At 44.6% G+C, this 23,835-nt stretch overlaps 1 protein-coding gene across 1 annotated transcript in view; it reads right to left on the reverse strand.

The window, feature by feature from the left end:
* The window catches only part of ADGRD2 (adhesion G protein-coupled receptor D2), a 463,372-nt gene that overhangs the window by 261,562 nt on the left and 177,975 nt on the right, over positions 1 to 23,835 (reverse strand). Inside the window, exon 14 of the mRNA XM_068247950.1 lies at positions 18,517 to 18,670. Coding sequence (XP_068104051.1) covers positions 18,517 to 18,670 — 154 coding nt within the window. The remainder of the gene's footprint in view (positions 1 to 18,516; positions 18,671 to 23,835) is intronic.

The raw sequence follows: 23,835 nt of genomic DNA on the forward strand, positions 1-23,835 counted from the left end.
CCGCCTCAAATGCCCACAGAACTTCCTGGCCTGCTTCAGGACATCCGCTAAGCCAGGGTACTTTGACACAAATCTTTGAACAACTAGATTCATGACATGTGCCATGCAGGGTATGTGTGTCAGCTTCCCCATATGCAAAGCAGCAAGCAGATTGCTGCCGTTGTCGCACACCACGTTGCCTATCTCCAGGTGGTGCGGGGTCAGCCACTCATCCACCTGTTTCTTAAGAGCAGCCAGGAGAGCTGCTCCAGTGTGACTCTCCGCTTTGAGGCAAGACATGTCTAAGATGGCATGACACCGTCGTACCTGGCATGCAGCATAGGCCCTGCGGAGCTGGGGCTGTGTAGCTGGAGAGGAGAACTGCCACTTAGCCAAGGAAGAGGAGGACAGCAAAGAGCATGTAGCAGGAGGAGAGGAGGTGGCAGGAGGCCTGCCTGCAAGCCGTGGAGGTGTCACAATTTGGTCCGCTGCGCCCTGCTTGCCATCGTTCACCAGGTTGACCCAATGGGCTGTGTACGTAATGTAGCGGCCCTGCCCGTGCTTGGCAGACCAGGCATCCGTGGTCAGGTGTACCCTTGACCCAACGCTCTTCGCAAGAGATGACACCACTTGCCTCTCAACTTCACGGTGCAGTTGGGGTATGACCTTTCTAGAAAAATAAGTGCGGCCTGGAATCTTCCACTGCGGTGTCCCGATGGCCAAAAATTTACGGAAGGACTCAGAGTCCACCAGCCGGTATGGTAACAGCTGGCGAACTAACAGTTCCGCCACGCCAGCTGTCAGACGCCGGGCAAGGGGGTGACTGGCCGAAATTGGCTTCTTCCGCTCAAACATTTCCTTCACGGACACCTGACTGCTGCTGTGGGCAGAGGAGCAGGAAGCGCTCAAGGGCAGAGGCAGAGTGGAGGAGGGTGCCTGTGAAGGTGCAAGGGAGAAAGCGGCAGAAGCAGATGATGCACCTGAAGGAGGAAGAGGAGAAGGAGGGTGACTTTTCTTTTGTGTGCTGCTGCTGCTTTTGCTCAGGTGGCCATCCCATTGCTGTTTGTGCCTTTTCTCCAGGTGCCTTCGTAAGGCACTTGTCCCTACGTGAGTGTTGGCCTTTCCACAGCTCAATTTTTGTTGGCAGAGCGAACAGATGGCTTTGCTCCGATCTGAGGCACACACATTAAAAAATGTCCACACCACTGAGCCACCCTGGGATGTGGGCACTATGGGGGCCTCAGCAGCTGATGCTGAAGGGCAAGTTGGCTGGCTGTACATAGGTGGCAATACATGGTGCCGGACACTGCCACCAGCTGTTTCTGACGAAGAGCTGCCCCAGCTTCTTTCAGAAACTTCTCTCCTCCTACTACTCTCTGACTCCCCCTCTGAACTGTCCCCCTCTTCATCTCCTCTATTGGGAACATACAGAGGATCCGTATCATCGTCATCATCGTAATCATCCTGCCCAGCTTCGCTTGCCTCAGAAAAATCCAAACATGCACCATCAGTAGGTCCTTCATCCTCCTTACACGTTACATCCATAGTGTTGCTGCGTAACTCAGACATATGAGCTGGTGAAAATTCATCTGGCTGTAACAACAATGGCTGTGCATCAGTGATTTCACCACTAAATAATTCTTGCGAAGTGTCAAATGAAGCGGAAGTGGTGCTAGTAGTAGCGCTGGTGGCTGAGCAAGATGAGGTGTTCTGTGTCGCTAAATACTCAACCACGTCCTGACAATCTTGGGAGGTGATCGGACGTGCCTTCTTCCGAGCACTGTACTGTGGGCCAGGTCCACACGAAATTACATTTACACGACCTCGCACAGACCTGCCGGGTGGCCTTCCTCTGGCTCTGGCACTACCTCTTCCTCTACCTGTTTTGTCCATATCGGGTATGCACGAAGTGGTATATCACACTGCGTGCACTCACATAGGTAGGTGGGTTCACTTAACTGCACAGGTATGCACACTTATGCGGTGGGTTCACTGAACAGAACAGGTATGCAGTGGCGGGTTCACTGAACAGAACAGGTATGCAGTGGCGGGTTCACTGAACAGGTATGCAGTGGCGGGTTCACTGAACACAACAGGTATGCAGTGGCGGGTTCACAGAACAGGTATGCAGTGGTGGGTTCACTGAACAGAACAGGTATACAGTGGCGGGTTCACTGAACACAACAGGTATGCAGTGGCGGGTTAACTGAACAGGTATACAGTGGCGGGTTCACTGAACAGAACAGGTATACAGTGGCAGGTTCACTGAACAGAACAGGTATGCAGTGGCGGGTTCACTGAACAGAACAGGTATACAGTGGCAGGTTCACTGAACAGAACAGGTATACAGTGGCAGGTTCACTGAACAGAACAGGTATACAGTGGCAGGTTCACTGAACACAACAGGTATGCAGTGGCAAAAATTAAAAAAAAAAAAAAGAAAAAGAAAAAGAAAAAAAAACAAGTGTCAGCGCCAAGGCAGAAGGCGACCGCAGCCGAGAAGGACAATGTCCAAAAGTCCACACAAGCAATGAATATATAAAGTCAGCGCAGGTCTATAGTAATACAGCTTTCATCATTTTTTGGTATACAGGATCTTCGAACAAAAGGGTAAAGAAGCAAGGCTTACCAGATTCCAACAACCCACATTATAAGGTTGTAAACGAGTTTGATAGGTGGTCCGCAGAACTTTCAAATGGTGTCGTTTCACCAGCGATGTTGCACACTACAGATTCCTCCGGAATATAGTAGATATCCTGAGATCGCAGAGACTCACCAAAGGGGAGTCCAGTAGGATAGTGACATGAAAGAGATATACGGCACATCTAAGTGTAAACCGTCTTTATTACATAACAAGTAAAACAATTAAAAACAAGGATAAAGGAAAACTCACATACGGGGCCCGTGCACTGGGAACCCCGAAAAAGTATCGCGCATAAAATGGTCAATAGAAGACCTCAAATAAAATGGTGCCGCCTGTCGCCTTCCCGACCGGTTTCGCAATCTTGCGTCTCCCCTGATGACGCAAGATTGCGAAACCGGTCGGGAAGGCGACAGGCGGCACCATTTTATTTGAGGTCTTCTATTGACCATTTTATGCGCGCTACTTTTTCGGGGTTCCCAGTGCACGGGCCCCGTATGTGAGTTTTCCTTTATCCTTGTTTTTAATTGTTTTACTTGTTATGTAATAAAGACGGTTTACACTTAGATGTGCCGTATATCTCTTTCATGTCACTATCCTACTGGACTCCCCTTTGGTGAGTCTCTGCGATCTCAGGATATCTACTATATTCCGGAGGAATCTGTAGTGTGCAACATCGCTGGTGAAACGACACCATTTGAAAGTTCTGCGGACCACCTATCAAACTCGTTTACAACCTTATAATGTGGGTTGTTGGAATCTGGTAAGCCTTGCTTCTTTACCCTTTTGTTCGAAGATCCTGTATACCAAAAAATGATGAAAGCTGTATTACTATAGACCTGCGCTGACTTTATATATTCATTGCAGGTATGCAGTGGCGGGTTAACTGAACAGGTATACAGTGGCGGGTTCACTGAACAGAACAGGTATGCAGTGGCGGGCTCACTGAACACAACAGGTATGCAGTGGCGGGTTCACTGAACAGAACAGGTATGCAGTGGTGGGTTCACTGAACAGAACAGGTATACAGTGGCGGGTTCACTGAACAGAACAGGTATGCAGTGGCGGGTTCACTGAACAGAACAGGTATGTAGTGGTGGGTTTACAGAACAGGTATGCAGTGGCAGGTTCACAGAACAGGTATACAGTGGCGGGTTCACTGAACAGAACAGGTATACAGTGGCAGGTTCACAGAACAGAACAGGTATGCAGTGGCAGGTTCACTGAACAGGTATGCAGTGGTGGGTTCACTGAACAGGTATGCAGTGGTGGGTTCACTGAACAGGTATGCAGTGGTGGGTTCACTGAACAGGTATGCAGTGGCAGGTTCACTGAACAGGTATACAGTGGCAGGTTCACTGAACAGAACAGGTATACAGTGGCGGGTTCATTGAACAGAACAGGTATGCAGTGGCGGGTTCACTGAACAGTACAGGTATGCAGTGGCAGGTTCACTGAACAGGTATGCAGTGGTGGGTTCACTGAACAGGTATGCAGTGGTGGGTTCACTGAACAGGTATGCAGTGGTGGGTTCACAGAACAGGTATGCAGTGGCAGGTTCACTGTACAGGTATGCAGTGGTGGGTTCACTGAACAGGTATGCAGTGGTGGGTTCACTGAACAGGTATGCAGTGGTGGGTTCACAGTACAGGTATGCAGTGGTGGGTTCACAGAACAGGTATGCAGTGGTGGGTTCACAGAACAGGTATGCAGTGGTGGGTTCACTGAACAGGTATGCAGTGGTGGGTTCACTGAACAGGTATGCAGTGGTGGGTTCACTGAACAGGTATGCAGTGGTGGGTTCACTGAACAGGTATGCAGTGGTGGGTTCACAGTACAGGTATGCAGTGGTGGGTTCACAGAACAGGTATGCAGCCAGGAACAAGCTAAGCCTAACTAATCTTTCCCTATGAGAGACAGTCTGCAGCAGCTCGCCCTACTCTCACTAACGCAGGCACACGAGTGAGCTTAATGGCCGCCGCTGCCTGCCTTTTATTAGGGGGGGGAGTGGCTCCGGGGGCTAGTGTAGCCTAATTGGCTACACTGGGCCTGCTGACTGTGATGTAGAGGGTCAAAGTTGACCCTCATGGTGCATTATGGGGCGAACCGAACTTCCGCAAAACTTTGCCTGCGGGACGCGAACGCGAACCACTGAAGTTCGCATGGAACCATTCGCAGGCGAACCGTTCGGCCCAATTCTAAATACAGCACTGTTATTGCCTGAAGAATTACGTTTTTATGAATTATGTTGCCAGAGAGTGAATAGCCTCCATGAGACCCCTCAATTGATGTGTAAGCTCAGCCGCCAGTTGTGATTGTGATTCTGAGAAATTTGCCTGTCAGACTGTGTTAGTTCTCAGTCTCTGTTACAAATAGCCCAACAGTAAAGTGAATAATAAGTGATAGATGCTCTACCAAAGTGCAAGACCTGTGCAGAAGGAAAAAAAAAAGAGAACATTATAGATAACGATATATATATATATATATATATATATATATATATATATATATATATAGTTATCTATATATATATCTATATATAGATAACGTTACAGATAACGATAAAGTATAGATAGCCGGGTATAGGTGCCCTCAATATAGGTAGCCAGCTATAGGTGCCCCAGGGTTATGGGGGAATCAGTGGGCACAGAGAGCAGTGGAGTTGGGGGGCTAGGCTGAGGCAGAGGTGGGAGAGACTCCAGCCTCAGGGCGCAGTGCAGGAGGGGGCGCACAACTCACTCAGCTATCCCTCCTCTATTGTGTTTGAAGCAAAGATAAATAAGAGAAGTGGATACATGGCTGTGACTGCAAGCCAAATAACTAGAGATTAAAGAAAACCTGAACTGAAAATAAGAAGTCAAAATTAGCAAACACAGGCCATACATACCTCCTGTGTAGTCTACTCATCAATCTCTTTCTTCTCTCTTGCGTCCCATTTGTCCACTGTGATCAATGGAATTCTCCGTCCTCCATTTTAAAAATGGCCATTACCCCATAACAACTTCCTGGTCAGCATGCTGTTAAACTGTAATGTCACCCACTTGAGCCATAGGGAAACATGGACATTACCTTGCACATTCAGTTGTAACTGACAGCTGCTGATACATAACTGACAGCAACTGGTATATTTCAGCTCTGACAAAATGTTCTCAGAACTGGACAGGATCACTGTAAGAAGAACAGGGTGAGCTTCTGAGAGGAACGGACGGTGAGGTAAGTATGTAATATTTATTTGCAGGTACATCATGTGTTTAATTAAAATAATTGTAAGCGATTCAGGTTCCCTTTAAGGTGTTGGGGGCCCTGCGGGAATTTTAACCTAATATCAATCAGTGTGTGACGGCTGGGGTGGGAGGGATGGGGGGGCGCACTTTGGTGTCTCAACCTTGGGCGCTGGAAGATCTTGTCCCGGCTCTGGGGAGTGGGGCTCAAACTGTTGGCTGGAGTAAGTGGAGTTTTCCTTTAGCTCCCTATATACTGTATCTCATTCACCTATTAGGACAGAAGACATTATTCAGTAATGACACATATTCCACATATTCCACAGCCTTAAGGTGGCCACTAATGGTCCAATTTGTAGTGAAAAATCATTAGAGCGATCAGAAATTATGATTGGAAGAAAAATCGTTCACTACACCATCAACTAACCAATCTTTGCTTCCTATCTATCACAACCAAGAAGAAAATCCAAATTTTGGTTTGACAAAAAACCAGTCAGACGACTATTTTTGTAATCGTTCATAATTGATTGTGCCCATCAACTGAGATTATTTATAACAAATCCGATCAGAATTTCTGATCGCTTGAACGATTTTTCACTAGAAATTGGACCGTTAGTGGCCACCTTTAAAAGACATCCATTTGAAACCACATTATGTCTCTAGCCATTTTGTCACTCCAGGCGAGAAAACCTGTGGCGTCTTCCCCCCCCCCCCCCCCCCCCCCGGTGTGGTGCCCCCTGATGAAAATAATCGCAACGCAGCAATGTTTCACCGTCATATAATCGTAAGGCAGCAATGTTTCACCATAAGAAAGTAATGCGGCAATCTTTCAACAGAAAATAACCATAACGCAGCAATGATTCACCATAAAATAATCATAACTCAGCAATAATTCACTAGAAAATAAGCATAACGCAGCAATGATTCACCATAAAATAATCATAACTCAGCAATGATTCACCAGAAAATAACCATAACGCAGCAATGATTCACCATAAAATAATCGTAATGTGGGCAGCGTTCACCAGAAAATAATCATAATGTGGGTAGCGTTCACCAGAAAATAATCATAATGTGGCCAGCGTTCACCAGAAAATAATCGTAATGTGGCCAGCGTTCACCCGGAAATTATGCTAATGTGGCCAGCGTTCACCAGAAAATAATCGTAACGTGGCCAGCGTTAACCAGAAAATAATCATAATGTGGCCAGCGTTAACCAGAAAATAATCGTAATGTGGCCGACCTTCACCAGAAAAAAATCTTAATGTGGCCAGCGTTCACCAGAAAATAATCATAATGTGGCCAGCGTTCACCAGAAAATAATCATAATGCGGCCAGCGTTCACCAGAAAATAATCATAATGTGGCCAGCGTTCACCAGAAAATAATCACAATGTGGCCAGCGTTCACCAGAAAATAATCATAATGTGGCCAGCGTTCACCAGGAAATAATCGTATGTAGCCAGCGTTCACCAGAAAATAATCGTAATGTGGCCAGCATTCACCAGAAAATGATCGTAATGTGGCCAGTGTTTACCAGAAAATAATCGTAATGTGGCCAGCGTTCACCAGAAAATAATCATAATGTGGCCAGCGTTCACCAGGAAATTATGCTAATGTGGCCAGCGTTCACCATGCAATTATGCTAATGTGGCCAGCGTACACCGGGAAATTATGCTAATGTCGGCAGCGTTTCACAAAAAAATTATAATCAGAATTTCTGATCGCTTGAACGATTTTTCGCTAGAAATTGGACCGTTAGTGGCCACCTTTAAAAGACATCCACTTGAAACCACATTATGTCTCTAGCCATTTTGTCACTCCAGGCGAGAAAACCTGTGGCGTCCCTCCCCCCCCCCCCCCATGTGGTGCCCCCTAAAATAATTGCAACGCAGCAATGTTTCACCGTAAAATAATCGTAACGCAGCAATGTTTCACCATAAGATAAAAGTAATGCGGCAATCTTTCAACAGGAAATATTCAAAACGCAGCAATGATTCACTTAAAATAATCGGAATATGGCAATCTTTCACCAGAAAATAACCATAACGCAGCAATGATTCACCATAAAATAATCATAACTCAGCAATGATTCACCAGAAAATAATTATAACGCAGCAATGATTCACCAGAAAATAATCGTAACGTGGGCAGTGTTAACCAGAAAATAATCGTAATGTGGCCAGCCTTCACCAGAAAATAATCATAATGTGGCCAGCGTTCACCAGAAAATAATCGTAATGCGGCCAGCGTTCACCAGGAAATTATGCTAATGTGGCCAGCGTTCACCAGAAAATAATCGTAACGTGGCCAGCTTTAACCAGAAAATAATCGTAATGTGGGCAGCGTTCACCATAAAATAATCGTAATGTGGGCAGCGTTTACCAGAAAATAATCGTAATGTGGCCGGCCTTCACCAGAAAAAAAATCTTAATGTGGCCAGCGTTCACCAGGAAATAATCATAATGTGGGCGGCCAGCGTTCACCAGAAAATAATCGTAATGCGGCCAGCGTTCACCAGAAAATAATCGTATTGTTGCCAGCGTTCACCATAAAATAATTGTAATGTGGCCAGCGTTCACCAGGAAATTATGCTAATGTGGCCAGCATTCAACAGGAAATTATGCTAATGTGGCCAGAGTTCACCAGGAAATTATGCTAATGTCACCAGCGTTCACCAGAAAATAATCGTAATGTGGCCAGCGTTCACCAAAAAATAATCGTATTGTTGCCAGCGTTCACCATAAAATAATTGTAATGTGGCCAGCGTTCACCAGGAAATTATGCTAATGTGGCCAGCATTCAACAGGAAATTATGCTAATGTGGCCAGAGTTCACCAGGAAATTATGCTAATGTCACCAGCGTTCACCAGAAAATAATCGTAATGTGGCCAGCGTTCACCAGAAAATAATCGTATGTAGCCAGCGTTCACCAGAAAATAATCGTAATGTGGCCAGCATTTACCAGAAAATGATCGTAAAGTGGCCAGTGTTCACCAGAAAATAATCGTAATGTGGCCAGCGTTCACCAGGAAATAATAGCATGTAGCCAGCGTTCACCAGAAAATAATCGTAATGAGGCCAGTGTTCACTAGAAAATAATCGTAATGTGGCCAGCGTACACCAGAAAATAATCGTAATGTGGCCAGCGTTCACCAGGAAATTATGCTAATGTGGCCAGCGTTCACCATGAAATTATGCTAATGTGGGCAGCGCTCACCAGGAAATTATGCTAATGTCAGCAGCGTTTCACTAAAAATGTATAATCACCTGTAAAAACAAAAGCATTTACTCACCTGCAGAACAGTCCTCTCCCTAGGCGCAGCCTCCCCCGACGGTCTGCAGCACTGCAGCCAGCCTGTGAAAGTCTCACGCTGACCTGCAGAGCAGGGCTATGGGAAGATGGCGCCTGAAGCCCTGTACTGGAGACACAAATAGTCTCCAGTACAGGGCTTCGGACGCCATCTTGCCGTAGCCCTGCTCTGCCTGACGAAGACTGCAGGCTGGAGCAGGGAGCTGTGGGGATGAACTGAGTTCACCATAGGGGTCGCACAGTTTGGCAGGGGAATGTGGGCACTATCCCCCCCCCCCCATGGCAGCGTCCCTCCCCCACCCGGCGCTCCAGGCCACCATCTGTCCTTGCCTGGTGGCTGGGACGCCTCTGCTATGGATATGCCATCACCTGGCTAAATAAGAGAGTTCATAGAAATATTGCTACAAAACATTGGCTGATCTAAAAGATTTTTTCTGTTCTCCTGCTATTGTTGACCTTGAGATGAATTTGTTAGTTGTTCCTGGACTAACCTCTTACTCTTCCACTTTCTACATTGTCAGACTCAGAAATGGAAGTATTGTGTAAAGAAACACTAAACTCCTCCATGGAAGATTCATATTCTATTTTTAATACACTTCTAGGGATGCAGCAAATAGTTTGTAGCATCCAGCAACCTCTGTCATTGCTTTCAAAACAATCCTGCACACTAAACTTTATTGAACAATGGAGGTTACATACAAAAAGCATCAGTTTGACAGGCTCTGCACCAGTTATATGCTCTGTGTAAAAATAACAGTAATGGTGGCCAAACGGTACAATTTTTCTGTTCGATTTCACCCCAATTCGATTAAAATGATTGATTGTGTAAAAATCCGGATGAGTTGATCGGAAATTTGGAAAAAATCAGACCAATTTTGTCAGAAATGTAATGCTGTGTGGTGGGTCATATGAAAGTCATTTAACCTAATTTTAAGTTTACATTCAAGAATAAAGAAACTTTAGTTGTCAAAGTGGCACATTAGATAGAATGTATTTTTACATACATAGAATGTATTTTTTTCACTGTAATAAATGTAGTGTTGTTGATTGATGAAAGTAAATGAACAGATTTGTTAATGTAAGGTAACTTTTCTAAGGTAGTTTGTGTTTTGTGCCTTTATACATAGCAGTGATGGCACAGATCACCCAATACTTACACATTTATGAATTAAAATGTATATAATATCAAATTTATATTCAATCGTTTTTGTCGTGGTTGTGTCACGAACATCGAACATATGTGTGTTGTGGTACATTGGTTTGAAGAGTCTAAATTTTTATTCAAGCGAAAATAAAAAGTATTGAAATTGTCGAATGAAAAAAAAATAAAAAATGTAATGTGTGTGGCGACCGTAAGGCTACATTCACAGTGGTGCTTTGTGGTGCTGCATAATTGTGGTGCTGCATATCAGCCACTTTGTAACGCGGCTTGCCAGACTGCAATGCACCACATATGCAAAGTTCACCATTCAGCTGGTGCGTGGTGGTTTAACCACTTGAGGACCGTGGGCTTTACCCCCCTTAAGGACCAGACCCTTTTTTTCCATTCAGACCACTGCAGCTTTCACGGTTTATTGCTCGCTCATACAACCTACCACCTAAATGAGGTGTACAAGATACAGAGGCGCCAAAAGAATAAAAGGTAATTAAATGAACTTAAAAAACCAACTGGTTAAACAGAGGAGGCAGCAGTGGTCTTACCCCCTCCAAACAGACACAGGCAAGGACTGCGATTCAGACAGTCAACAATTTATTCGGAACTCCAAAAAACAATGCAACGCGTTTCACGGGCCATACATCCCGGTTCCTCAGGCAAAATACAGTAGGAGTCACAGCATCTGTATTATGTCAGCGAGCTCGGCGAGCAGGGTTGCCTATTGGTAACCCTGGTTTGTAAGTATAATTTTAACTTCTCATTTATTTTGTTGTCCCCAAGATGAATTACACTATTGGGGCTCTTGATGTCCCTCTGCTTTATTACCACCTAAATGAATTTTGGCTCCTTTTCTTGTCACTAATAAAGCTTTCTTTTGGTGCTATTTGATTGCTGCTGCGATTTTTACTTTTTATTATATTCATCAAAAAAGACATGAATTTTGTCAAAAAAATGATTTTTTTTTAAATTTCTGTGCTGACATTTTTCAAATAAAGTAAAATTTCTGTATACATGCAGCACGAAAAATGTGCACAAACATGTTTTTAATAAAAAAAAAAACCATTCAGCCTATATTGATTGGTTTGGGTAAAAGTTATAGCGTTTACAAACTATGGTGCAAAAAGTGAATTTTCCCATTTTGAAGCATCTATGATTTTTCTGACCACCTGTCATGTTTCATGAGGGGCTAGAATTCCAGGATAGTATAAATACCCCCCAAATGACCCCATTTTGGAAAGAAGACATCCCAAAGTATTCACTGAGAGGCATGGTGAGTTCATAGAAGATTTTATTTTTTGTCACAAGTTAGCGGAAAATGACACTTTGTGACAAAAAAGAAAAAAAAAGTTTCCATTTCTTCTAACTTGCGACAAAAAAAAAAGAAATCTGCCACGGACTCACTATGCTCCTCTCTGAATACCTTGAAGTGTCTACTTTCCTAAATGGGGTAATTTGTGGTGTGTGTTTACTGTCCTTGCATTTTGGGGGGTGCCTAATTGTGAGCACCCCTGTAAAGCCTAAAGGTGCTCATTGGACTTTGGGCCCCTTAGCGCAGTTAGGCTGCAAAAAAGTGCCACACGTGGTATTGCTGTACTCAGGAAAAGTAGTATAATGTGTTTTGGGGTGTATTTTTACACATACCCATGCTGGGTGGGAGAAATATCTCTGTAAATGACAATTGTTTGATTTTTTTTTACACACAATTGTCCATTTACTGAGATATTTCTCCCACTCAGCATGGGTATGTGTAAAAATACACCCCAAAACACATTATACTACTTCTCCTGAGTACGGCGATACCACATGTATGGCACTTTTTTGCACCCTAACTGCGCTAAGGGGCCCAAAGTCCAATGAGTACCTTTAGGATTTCACAGGTCATTTTTGTTTCAAGACTACTCCTCACGGTTTAGGGCCCCTAAAATGCCAGGGCAGTATAGGAACCCCACTAATGACCCCATGAAGACACCCCAAGGTATTCCGTTAGGAGTATGGTGAGTTCATAGAAGATTTTAATTTTTTGTCACAAGTTAGCGGAAATTGATTTTAATTGTTTTTTTCCACAAAGTGTCATTTTCCGCTAACTTGTGACAAAAAATAAAATCTTCTATGAACTCATCATACTCCTAACGGAATACCTTTGGGTGTCTTCTTTCTAGAATGGGGTCATTTGTGGGGTTCCTATACTGCCCTGGCATTTTAGGGGCCCTAAACCGTGAGGAGTAGTCTTGAAACCAAATGTCGCAAAAGGACCTGTGAAATCCTAAAGGTACTCATTGGACTTTGGGCCCCTTAGCGTACTTAGGGTGTAAAAAAGTGCCACACATGTGGTACCGCCGTACTCAGGAGAAGTAGTATAATGTGTTTTGGGGTGTATTTTTACACACATCCATGCTGGGTGGGAGAAATATCTCTTTAAATGACAATTGTTTGATTTTTCTTACACACAATTGTCCATTTACAGAGAGATTTCTCCCACCCAGCATGGGTATGTGTAAAAATACACCCCAAAACACATTATACTACTTTTCCTGAGTACGGCGGTACCACATGTGTGACACTTTTTTGCAGCCTAGGTGCGCTAAGGGGCCCAACGTCCTATTTACAGGTCATTTTGAGGCATTTTTTTTCTAGACTACTCCTCACGGTTAGGGCCCCTAAAATGCCAGGGCAGTATAGGAACCCCACAAGTGACCCCATTTTAGAAAGAAGACACCCCTAGGTATTCCGTTAGATGTATGGCGAGTTCATAAAAGATTTTATTTTTTGTCACAAGTTAGTGAAAAATGACACTTTGTGAAAAAAAAATAAAAATAAAAATCAATTTCCGCTAACTTTTGACAAAAAATAACATCTTCTATGAATTCGTCATACACCTAACAGAATACCTTGGGGTGTCTTTTTTCTAAAATGGGGTCACTTGTGGGGTTCCTATTCCGCCCTGGCATTTTACGGGCCCAAAACCTTGAGTAGTCTGGAAACCAAATGTCTCAAAATGACTGTTCAGGGGTATAAGCATCTGCTAATTTTGATGACAGGTGGTCTATGAGGGGGCGAATTTTGTGGAACCGGTCATAAGCAGGGTGGCCTTTTAGATGACAGGTTGTATTGGGCCTGATCTGATGGATAGGAGTGCTAGGGGGGTGACAGGAGGTGATTGATGAATGTCTCAGGGGGTGGTTAGAGGGGAAGATAGATGCAATCAATGCACTGGGGGGGTGATGGGAAGGAGGTCTGAGGGGGATCTGAGGGTTTGGCCGAGTGATCAGGAGCCCACACGGGGCAAATTAGGGCCTGATCTGATGGGTAGGTGTGCTAGGGGGTGACAGGAGGTGATTGATGGGTGTCTCAAGGTATGATTAGAGGGGGGAATAGATGCAAGCAATGCACTGGCGAGGTGATCAAGGCTGGGGTCTGAGGGCGTTCTGAGGGTGTGGGCGGGTGATTGAGTGCCCTAGGGGCAGATAGGGGTCTAATCTGATAGGTAGCAGTGACAGGGGGTGATTGATGGGTAATTAGTGGGTGTTTAGGGTTGAGAACAGATGTAAACACTGCACTTGGGAGGTGATCTGACGTCGGATCTGCGGGCGATCTATTGGTGTGGGTGGGTGATCAGATTGCCCGCAAGGGGCAGGTTAGGGGCTGATTGATGGGTGGCAGTGACAGGGGGTGATTGATGGGTGGCAGTGACAGGGGGTGATTGATGGGTGATCGACAGGTGATTGACAGGTGATCAGTGGGTTATTACAGGGAAGAACAGATGTAAATATTGCACTGGCGAATTGATAAGGGGGGGGGTCTGAGGGCAATGTGAGCGTGTAGGCGGGTGATTGGGTGCCCGCAAGGGGCAGATTAGGGTCTGATCTGATGGGTAACAGTGACAGGTGGTGATAGGGGGTGATTGATGGGTGATTGATGGGTAATTAGTGGGTGTTTAGGGTAGAGAACAGATGTAAACACTGCACTTGGGAGGTGATCTGACGTCAGATCTATTGGTGTGGGTGGGTGATCAGAATGCCCGCAAGGGGCAGGTTAGGGGCTGATTGATGGGAGGCAGTGACAGGGGGTGATTGACGGTTGATTGACAGGTGATTGACAGGTGATCAGGGGGATAGATGCATACAGTACACAGGGGGGGGGGTCTGGGGCGAATCTGAGGGGTGGGTGGGTGATCAGGAGGGAGCAGGGGGCAGTTTAGGGCATTAAAAAAAATAGCGTTGACAGATAGTGACAGGGAGTGATTGGTGGGTGATTAGGGGGGTGATTGGGTGCAAACAGTGGTCTGGGGGGTGGGCAGGGGGGGGGGGTCTGAGGGGTGCTGTGGGCGATCAGGGGGCAGGGGGGGGGATCAGTGTGCTTGGGTGCAGACTAGGGTGGCTGCAGCCTGCCCTGGTGGTCCCTCGGACACGGGGACCACCAGGGCAGGAGGCAGCCTGTATAATACACTTTGTATACATTACAAAGTTTATTATACACTTTGTATGCGGCGATTCGGGTGCTAGTAACCCACAGGCGCTTCCGAACGGCCGGCGGGTTACAGGGGGGTGGAGCCAGTCCTCGGCGGAGGATCGCGTCACGAATGACGCGATTGCTCTGCCCATGCCCGTACAATGACTGCCGCCTCTGTGCATGCGGCGGTCCTTGCGGGATCCACTCTCCGGCCGCCCCTGTGCAGTGGGCGGTCGGTAAGGGGTTAATGGCGTGCAGCATCATAGTGCATTGCATGCCGTGTGTTGCTGCAAAATGCACATGTTAGCAGTGACAGTGAAGCATACTTTTAATTGACTGTGTGACTGGGACATTTTGCCTTTGTACAGGGGCGCCGTCAGCATACAGGTGAGCCATGCCCCCACTTGAGGGTTCACACAAAGGGGGGCCTCAGTCTGCTGCTGGCGGCGGAACGGCAGGAGGGTGTGCGCAATGGTGGCGGGAGCAGGCAGAGTAAAGTTTCAACTCACCTGCCTCAATCCTGCACGCAGCCTCTATCTTCATCCTGTCCCGGCGTGCGGCGTCTGTTGCTGTGGTAACACCGTAACAGCGCCCCCTGTGATGACGTAACTGCATGGTATCACAGGAGGAGCTCTCACCGATTTGACAGACACCAGGACAGGACAGGAAGAAGATAGAGGCTGCGTGCAAGATTGAGGCAGATGAGATGAAACTTCACTCTGCCCGCTCTCCCCTATTGCTGGAGACACCTACCTATCTAAACTATACTGGGGGGTACCTACCTATCTAACCTATACTGGGAACATCTACCTATCTAACCTATACTGTGTGCACTTACCTATCTAGCCTATACTGGGGGCACCTACCTATCTAACCTATACTGAGGGGTTCCTACCTATCTAACCTATATTGCATGCACCTATTTATCTAATTTATACTGGGGGTATCTACCTATCTAACCTATACTGAGGGGTAACTACCTCTCTAACTTATGCTGCATGCACCTACCTATCTAACCTATACTGCATGCACCTACCTATCTAATCTATACTGGGGGCATTTACCTTTCTAACCTATACTGAGGGGTACCTACCTATCTAACCTATACTGCGTGCACCTACCTATCTAACCTATACTGCATGCACCTACCTATCTAATCTATACTGGGGGTATCTACTATCTACCTATCTAACCTATACTGAGGGGAACTTACCTATCTAACCTATACTGCGTGCAACTACCTATCTAACCTATACTGGGGGAATCTACCTATCTAACCTATACTGTGGGCACTTACTTATCTAACCTATACTGTGGGCAATTTCCTATCTAGCCTACACTGCGGGCATCTACCTATCTAATCTATACTGGGGGCACCTACTTATCTAGCCTATACTGCCGGCACCTACCTATCTAACCTATACTGTGGGCACCTACCTATCTAACCTATACTGGCGGCCACTATACGGGCTACCAATACTGGGGGCACCTATACCTGTCTCCATGTGGGGGGGGGTGCATTATACACCCTCGCCCTGGGTGCAATTTAGCCTAGAAACTGCTAGTGTTTGGCTCCTCCCACATCATGTTTTGGTCACGCCCATTCTTTGCCACTGCACGCTTCGTTTTGTGGTGGGGGCCACAAGTTATGGACTCCTTGGGGCCACCAAAACTTTAGCTGTGCCCCTGCCTTTGCAACAGTGATCCTGGATGGTAGCCTGCCAGTAATCACATGTTTTTTTTATATTACAAATGATTGCTGATTGATGGTTGGACATTCTCATGTTGAAAGTGTGGAGTACCGCATGTAGGAAAACTAGAAGGGAGACCAAGGCCTCAATGCATCAAAACGTGATCATAGACTTCCGGACACACCCCTCTATACTCCACCCTGTTGTCATCGACGAGACAGAAGTTTCCAGGGTGTCACACTTTAGTTTCCTTGGAACAACCATTTCTGGGGACAGAACACTATTAAAATTCAGAATAGGGCACAGCAAAGGTTATTCTTCCTGCGACAACTAAAGAAGGTATGGGTATGCCATGCGAGCTGCTGACCAGCTTTTACACCGATACCATAGAATCCATCCTCTGGTCATCCATCATAGTTTAATATGCAGGTGCAAGCACCAGCGACAGGTACAAACTCCAAAGAGTGATCAGCTCTGCTGAGAAAATCATTGGCTCGACCCTGCCACCTCTCGATCTCCTGCATACGGAAAGAATGAAGACAAGAGCCTCTAAGATCTTGTGTGACCCCTCCCACCCGGGCAACCAGTTGTTTGAGCTCCTCCATACGGGCTGTCGGTATGCCCATTAGAACCACCAGGTGCTGAAGCACCACCTTCCCCCAGGCGGTCCTCCTATTGAACTCCTAAACCACCCCCCAACCCCGTATTGCTGCTCAGTATATTCCTTGCAATGTTGCAAATGATTGTCTGCAGGCATGTTTGTTTGTATACTTCTACTGTTGTTGCTGTTGTACTGCTGTTTTTTTTTTTTTTTGCCTAATACTTGTCTGTTCTGTATGCCAAATAATGCCATGTGTACCACAATCAATTCCGGGTACAGCAACCCATTGTATTCAGCAAATAAAGCCTGATTCTGATGACACTGTCCAACTGTTGTAGCATTTATTGCAGCAACTACATACAAAATGCTGTGCAGTACAGCTTTGCCCAAGCATCCACCCCCTGAACCACTCACATTCTGTGTCAAGTAATGCACTGATGTACTGCACAGCATTTTGTATGTAGTTGCTACAGTAAATAAACCACCATTTGGACAGGTCTCCCTTCTGGTTTTCCTTGTTGGAATGAATGTACTTGATGGAAAGAGCAGCCCAACTTTTCTTAAATTTAGTTTGTTTACTTTGCTAATCAGTACTTCCTTTTATGTTTTGTGTGTATTTTTTTCTGTTTGAAGGATTACCATTGCCTGGTGGCAATTATAAAAATAAGTTGCCAGGGTTCCTATTCAATTAACCTTTTCCCCTGCAAGAGATATTTTTGCAGTTTATCAATAAAACAACTTTTACGTTTCCAGCAAGCAAGGAAATACTTAAATTAAGATTATTATTACGTCTTCATCTACTCTTTTATACTTTTTCAGTTGTTATGTGTTTGAAAATTATTTTGCTGATAAGATTAAAATGTATTCTAAAAGAAATATTGCATAAGGTACTGTGCTTTTAGGGACTTTATGTGAAGATGGATCAGGGAATCTGAGGTGATGGGCGATCATTCCCCGGTCCATCATTCACGATTGCACATGCAGTAAATGTCCACTAAGGTCCATTGACTTTAGTGGACATCTTAACGATCATCCGAAATGTGATCCATCATAATGGTTGTTCAAAATGAATTATCTTTGTGGGTAGTGTGCCTTTGCTGAACATTGTTTAGTTAATTTTCATTCATTTCCATCGCAAAAAAATTGCATAGGAGACCAGGGTTCCAATCTCAGCTCATCCTATTCACTAAGACAGTACCTATTCAGTAAGGGCTCCTTGGGCAAGACTCCCTAACATTGCCACTGCCTACTGAGTGCATCCCTAGTGGCTGCAGCCCTTAAGTGCTTTTGAGTCCAGCAGGAGAAAAGCGCTATACAAATGTTGGAATTATTATTGTCAGAACTACTATAACCATCTTTACCTATTTCCATGTCATTTATGGCAAGGCTTTAGTAGACGATTCTGTTAGTATGGCACCATGATTTATAAATGAAGCCCCTCTTGTGTAAGAGAAGTGCTTACTTACCCCATCCAGTAATGTAGTAAAACTTCATTCTTCTACCTTCGCTCATATTAACCGCAACAACTTTACTCCACAATAATAAGCCTTCAACTAACATCCATGCGAAGGCCGCCATAAAGAAGAGATGAAGGCAAGCTGTAACTGTCACACAGAGAACCTATTGGAGAGAATAAACACATTAGAGGGTTACTTATTATTATTTATATCCACTCATGATGGTTTCAATATGACTAAAATAACATAATCTCATTACTGCTCAGTCATAAAGTTAACTGGGCTCTGCTGCCACAGGAGACTCCATGTAAAGATTAAAGTAGAGACCATATCAAAGTTTTGATATGGGGCTACATGAATTTGTTATTCTCTTGGTTCCCCTTGAAATTAGAAAAAAAAATTGTACCTGAGATGGTGGCAAAGCAAAAATGTATATATACCTGGGGCTTCCTCCAGCCCCCATTGGCCTGATCAGTCCCCCCGCCATCCTCAGCCGCCTCCTCCGTCGCCTGCAATGCTCCCAGTAACTTTGGCCAGTCGGGGCCAGGCGGCGCTGGTGCAGTGAGGCTGCTCGCGCTCCCCCATTTTTTTTACTTTGCCGCCATCTTAGGTTTCCTTGAAGTAGGGATTTCCTGAAGTTGTTTCTTAGTCTCTGGCAGGTGGCAAAGTCTTGGAGAAACTACTCCATACCGAAGTTTTTCAGCTGTGTGATATTTGAGGAGTTTCATACGTGCCCAGACCATTTCTTTTTTTTTAAACAACATTTTATACTGCTTTTTCAGTTTTACAATAAACATACAATTATGAGACATCAAGGCCAAAAGCCAACATGTCAGATGTCTCTGATTTATACATACACTGTAGATTTGTTCAGTACCATTAAAAACTCTATAGTTCAGAGTCGCATCTTACAGTGTTTGGTTATCAAAGCAAGACATAAAAACTAAAATAAGAACTTCCCTCTAAACTAATCCTATCCCACCCCATATCCCTTCCCATCCTGTCCCCTCTCTCTGCTGCGGCTTCTAAGACTCTGGTGTTTTTGTTGAAAAGTTGGTTCTCTCCAGAATCTGTCTTACAGTGCTGAAATGCGTTTTACCCCTATGGCATTATCTTCAGTGGGCCTAGTTTGCCCCAAAAGGTCCATGGTTGCATACCATTCTATATATCGAAAGGGCTCCATTATGTGTCTTATCTCTTCGCTTGAGAATGCCTGAGGTAAGGATATATCCATTTATTATATATTACTTTTTTGGCGGCTGCCAGTATTATATGTCCCAAGGGTGACAAAGAGTTATACGTTTTTGATCTTGTTCCATCCCTTGTGGGCTCTGTTTGGTCTTCATAGTGAAATAGGAGAATCTGTGGTTCCATGTTTATTGCTCTTCCACATATCTGTTTAATTAGGTGGCGGATTGATTTCCATAAATTGTTAATTACATAGCAGTCCCACATGCACTGGTAGAGTCCGGCTTGGGTAGCTGACACTTAGGGCAGAATGGCTTATAGTTGCTTGGCGGGTTTTTATATTTTATATCAAAAGCATATTTTGCTCTGTGTAGCATTTTAAAGTGGGATTCTCTCCATATTTCATTTATAATCTGTGCCTGTATAAGTTATTTCCTTCCACGATTTTCTGCGATAAATCTGGGTTTGCAATGTCTTTGCTCCATTGTTTCGAGATTGTGTACAGACTTGCCCTGTTGTTTCTTTTGTAGATGTTGTTGGATTATGGAGAGGGGAAGTCCGTAAGTCCTTGGTTTTAAGAAAGAGTCAAAATCGTTTAGTTTTGCTACCTGAGAAAGATCTACCACTAGAGATTGTATATATATGATTTAATTTGAGCATAGTAAAGAAAATGAGAGCATGGCAAACCAAATTCCTGTCTTAGTTCTAGAAAAGATTTCCACTTTCCTGTGTCTAGATGGAATAGTTTCCCCAACTTGTCTAATTCCTTATCTTCTCAGTCACATGTACGATTGCAGGACTTCACCAGGGCTGCCCCTAATCTCTGGAACTCGCTCCCACCAGCCGCCAGACTCGCCCCCACCTTTAATACCTTCAAACAAGCTCTCAAGACTCACCTCTTCACGCTCGCATACCCCCCTACACCAGTACCATAATATGTTCTGTTAGACACCCTCTCAAAAGATGCACCTATTGTCTCCACCCCACCCCACCCTTTAGATTGTAAGCCTCTGGCAGGGCCCTCCTCCGTAGTGTTTCCAGCTTGATTATGCAATCTTATTGACAATCACCCCTCTTGTGGACTAGAACAGTCTCTATTTTGGCCTATGACACTGTATTGTTATCAAATCATTTGCATGATCTTGTTTTGTTGTGAGTTTCCGTATGTTCTACCTTGTATGTTAACCCATTTATCTATTGTGCAGCGCTGCGTAATATGTTGGCACTTTATAAATACAATAAATAATAATAATATCTTCCCATAGACCAAAGCCTTCATGTGCAATACTCGCCGGGAATCCTGGGTGACCCCAGAATGGCATATATTTCGATACTAGTGTTGGTAAGTAATATAGTTTGCGTATATTCTTCCACGTGACCCATGTATCCCTCATTATTCCACTGTGTTTGATTTTCTGGGGTAAATGAGCGAATTTTGTATGTAAAATGTCCGGTAGGGACCACGGTTCAGCAAAAGATTTCTCCAATTTTGTGTTAGAGAATACACTGGAGTCACACAGCCAATCTTTGATGTGTCGGTATATACATGCCAAATTATATCGTCGCAAATTTGGAAGTCCAAGGCCTGCCTTCTCTTTGGGGAATTGTAATTTGTGCAAAGCTATTCGTGGTCTTTTGCCTGACCATATAAATTGGGACATTGCTTTTTCTAGTTATTTCACATGTTTATGTTTCAGAAATAGGGGAATGGTTTGGAGTGGATAGAGAATACGTCCAAATATAACAGACTTTATCAAGGCTATTCTACTGTAATATTGATTGGCAAGTAATTACAGTGTGTCATTTGTTGTCTTAAATTTTGTATCAAGGGTATGTAATTTAGATCATAAATGGATGTAGGGTCACGTGTAAGTTGAATTCCCAGATATCTGACCTTAGTGGTTATTATTACCCCTGTTTCCCATACTTGTTTAATTCCTGAAGCCTGTGATGAGAGTAGGAGTAGTTCACTCTTATTCTGATTAACTTTAAAGCCACTCATGACTTCTATTTCCTTTATAAGGTCAAAGACTATTTTGATTTGTTACTGGGGTTTAGCCATGAACAATAGGATATTGTCAGCAAACAGCGTTTGAGTAAGTTCTATGTTCCCAATTTTAATACCTTGGATTTTCTTTCCCAGGATTCTTGCCATGGGTTCTAAAGCGAAATTGAACAATAGGGGTGACAGAGGGCACCCCTGTCTTGTTCCTTTTTGGAGGAGAAGTTTTGGAGATAAAAAGTCTGCCGTGTAAATCTGGGCCGTTGGTGATTTTTGTAAGGCTTCTACAAGGGCTATTAAGGGACCAGTGAACTCCATGTGCAATAGGACCTGTTTCATCCATTGCCATTGTACATTATCAAACGCTTTTTCAGCATCTAAAAGAAGTAAAGCGTACTCTTTTGAAGTTTTTGAGTATAATTTTGTATAATCTAATACTGTGAGATCTTTTCTCATATTTGCCACTGCTGATCTATTTTTGATAAACCCTGACTGATGTTTACCTATTAGGGTTGGGAGAATCATTGCAAGCCTATCTGCCATAAGTTTTGTGAATATTTTTAAATCTTGGTTCATGAGGGAAATAGGTCTATACGCCTCTGGTTGTTTTAGATCTTTGCTTTCTTTTGGAAGAGCTTTTATATACGCATTGTTGGCTGTATCAGGTAATTTGATAGTTTTAATTATTTTGTTGAATAGGGAGTGGAGGTGTGGGACTAATTCTTCCCTCAATAGTAGAGATGTCACGAACCTCGGATTTTCGGTTCATGAACCCCGTTCGCGAACCTTCGCGGAAGGTTCGGTTCCCGTAAAAGTTCGCGAACCACAACAGACTTCAATGGGGATGCGAACTTTGAAAAATAGAAAAAACTATGCTGGCCACAGAAGTGATAGAAAATATGTTTCAAGGGGTCTAACACCTGGAGGAGGGCATGACGGAGTGGGATACATGCCCAAAGTCCTGGGGAAAAATCTGGATTTGACGCAAAGCAGCGTTTTAAGGGCAGAAATCAAATTGAATGCTAAATTGCTGGCCTAAAGTGCTTTCAAACATCTTGCATAGGTATACATCAATCAGGGAGTGTAATTAGAGTTCTGCTTCACACTGACACACCAAACTTACTGTGTAACGCACCGCAAACAGCTGTTTGCGTAGTGACGGCCGTGCTGGACTGGTGCGCACCGTGGCCAGAGTGTGGGCCGTGTCGTTTTTCAAGCCCATATGGTCGCCGGGCTGTGGTAGCTCAATGATAGAACAACAGTGACTGTCCAGCTGATCAACAGGTAGTAAGATGCAGTGAGCTGGGTTCACTGAGCAGTAAAGGTACTTAGATGCAGTGAGGTGGGTTCACTCAACACAACAGGTAGTTGGATGCAGTGAGCTGGGTTCACTGAACAGTAAAGGTACTTAGATGCAGTGAGCTGGGTTCACTGAACACAACAGGTAGTAAGATACAGTGAGCTGGGTTCACTAAACAGTAAAGGTACTTAGATGCAGTGAGGTGGGTTCACTCAACACAACAGGTAGTTAGATGCAGTGAGGTGGGTTCACTGAACAGTAAAGGTACTTATATGCAGTGAGGTGGGTTCACTGAACACAACAGGTAGTTAGATGCAGTGAGGTGGGTTCACTGAACAGTAAAGGTACTTAGATGCAGTGAGGTGGGTTCACTCAACACAACAGGTAGTTAGATGCAGTGAGGTGGGTTCACTGAACAGTAAAGGTACTTAGATGCAGTGAGGTGGGTTCACTCAACACAACAGGTAGTAGGATGCAGTGAGCTGGGTTCACTGAACAGTAAAGGTACTTAGATGCAGTGAGGTGGGTTCACTCAACACAACAGGTAGTTAGATGCAGTGAGGTGGGTTCACTGAACAGTAAAGGTACTTAGATGCAGTGAGGTGGGTTCACTCAACACAACAGGTAGTTAGATGCAGTGAGGTGGGTTCACTGAACAGTAAAGGTACTTAGATTCAGTGAGGTGGGTTCACTCAACACAACAGGTAGTTGGATGCAGTGAGCTGTGTTCACTGAACAGTAAAGGTACTTAGATGCAGTGAGGTGGGTTCACTCAACACAACAGGGAGTTAGATGCAGTGAGCTGGGTTCACTCAACACAAAGCTAGGTATATGCAGT

This window comes from Hyperolius riggenbachi, chromosome 8 (assembly GCF_040937935.1).
Source record: "Hyperolius riggenbachi isolate aHypRig1 chromosome 8, aHypRig1.pri, whole genome shotgun sequence".
NCBI lineage: Eukaryota > Metazoa > Chordata > Amphibia > Anura > Hyperoliidae > Hyperolius > Hyperolius riggenbachi.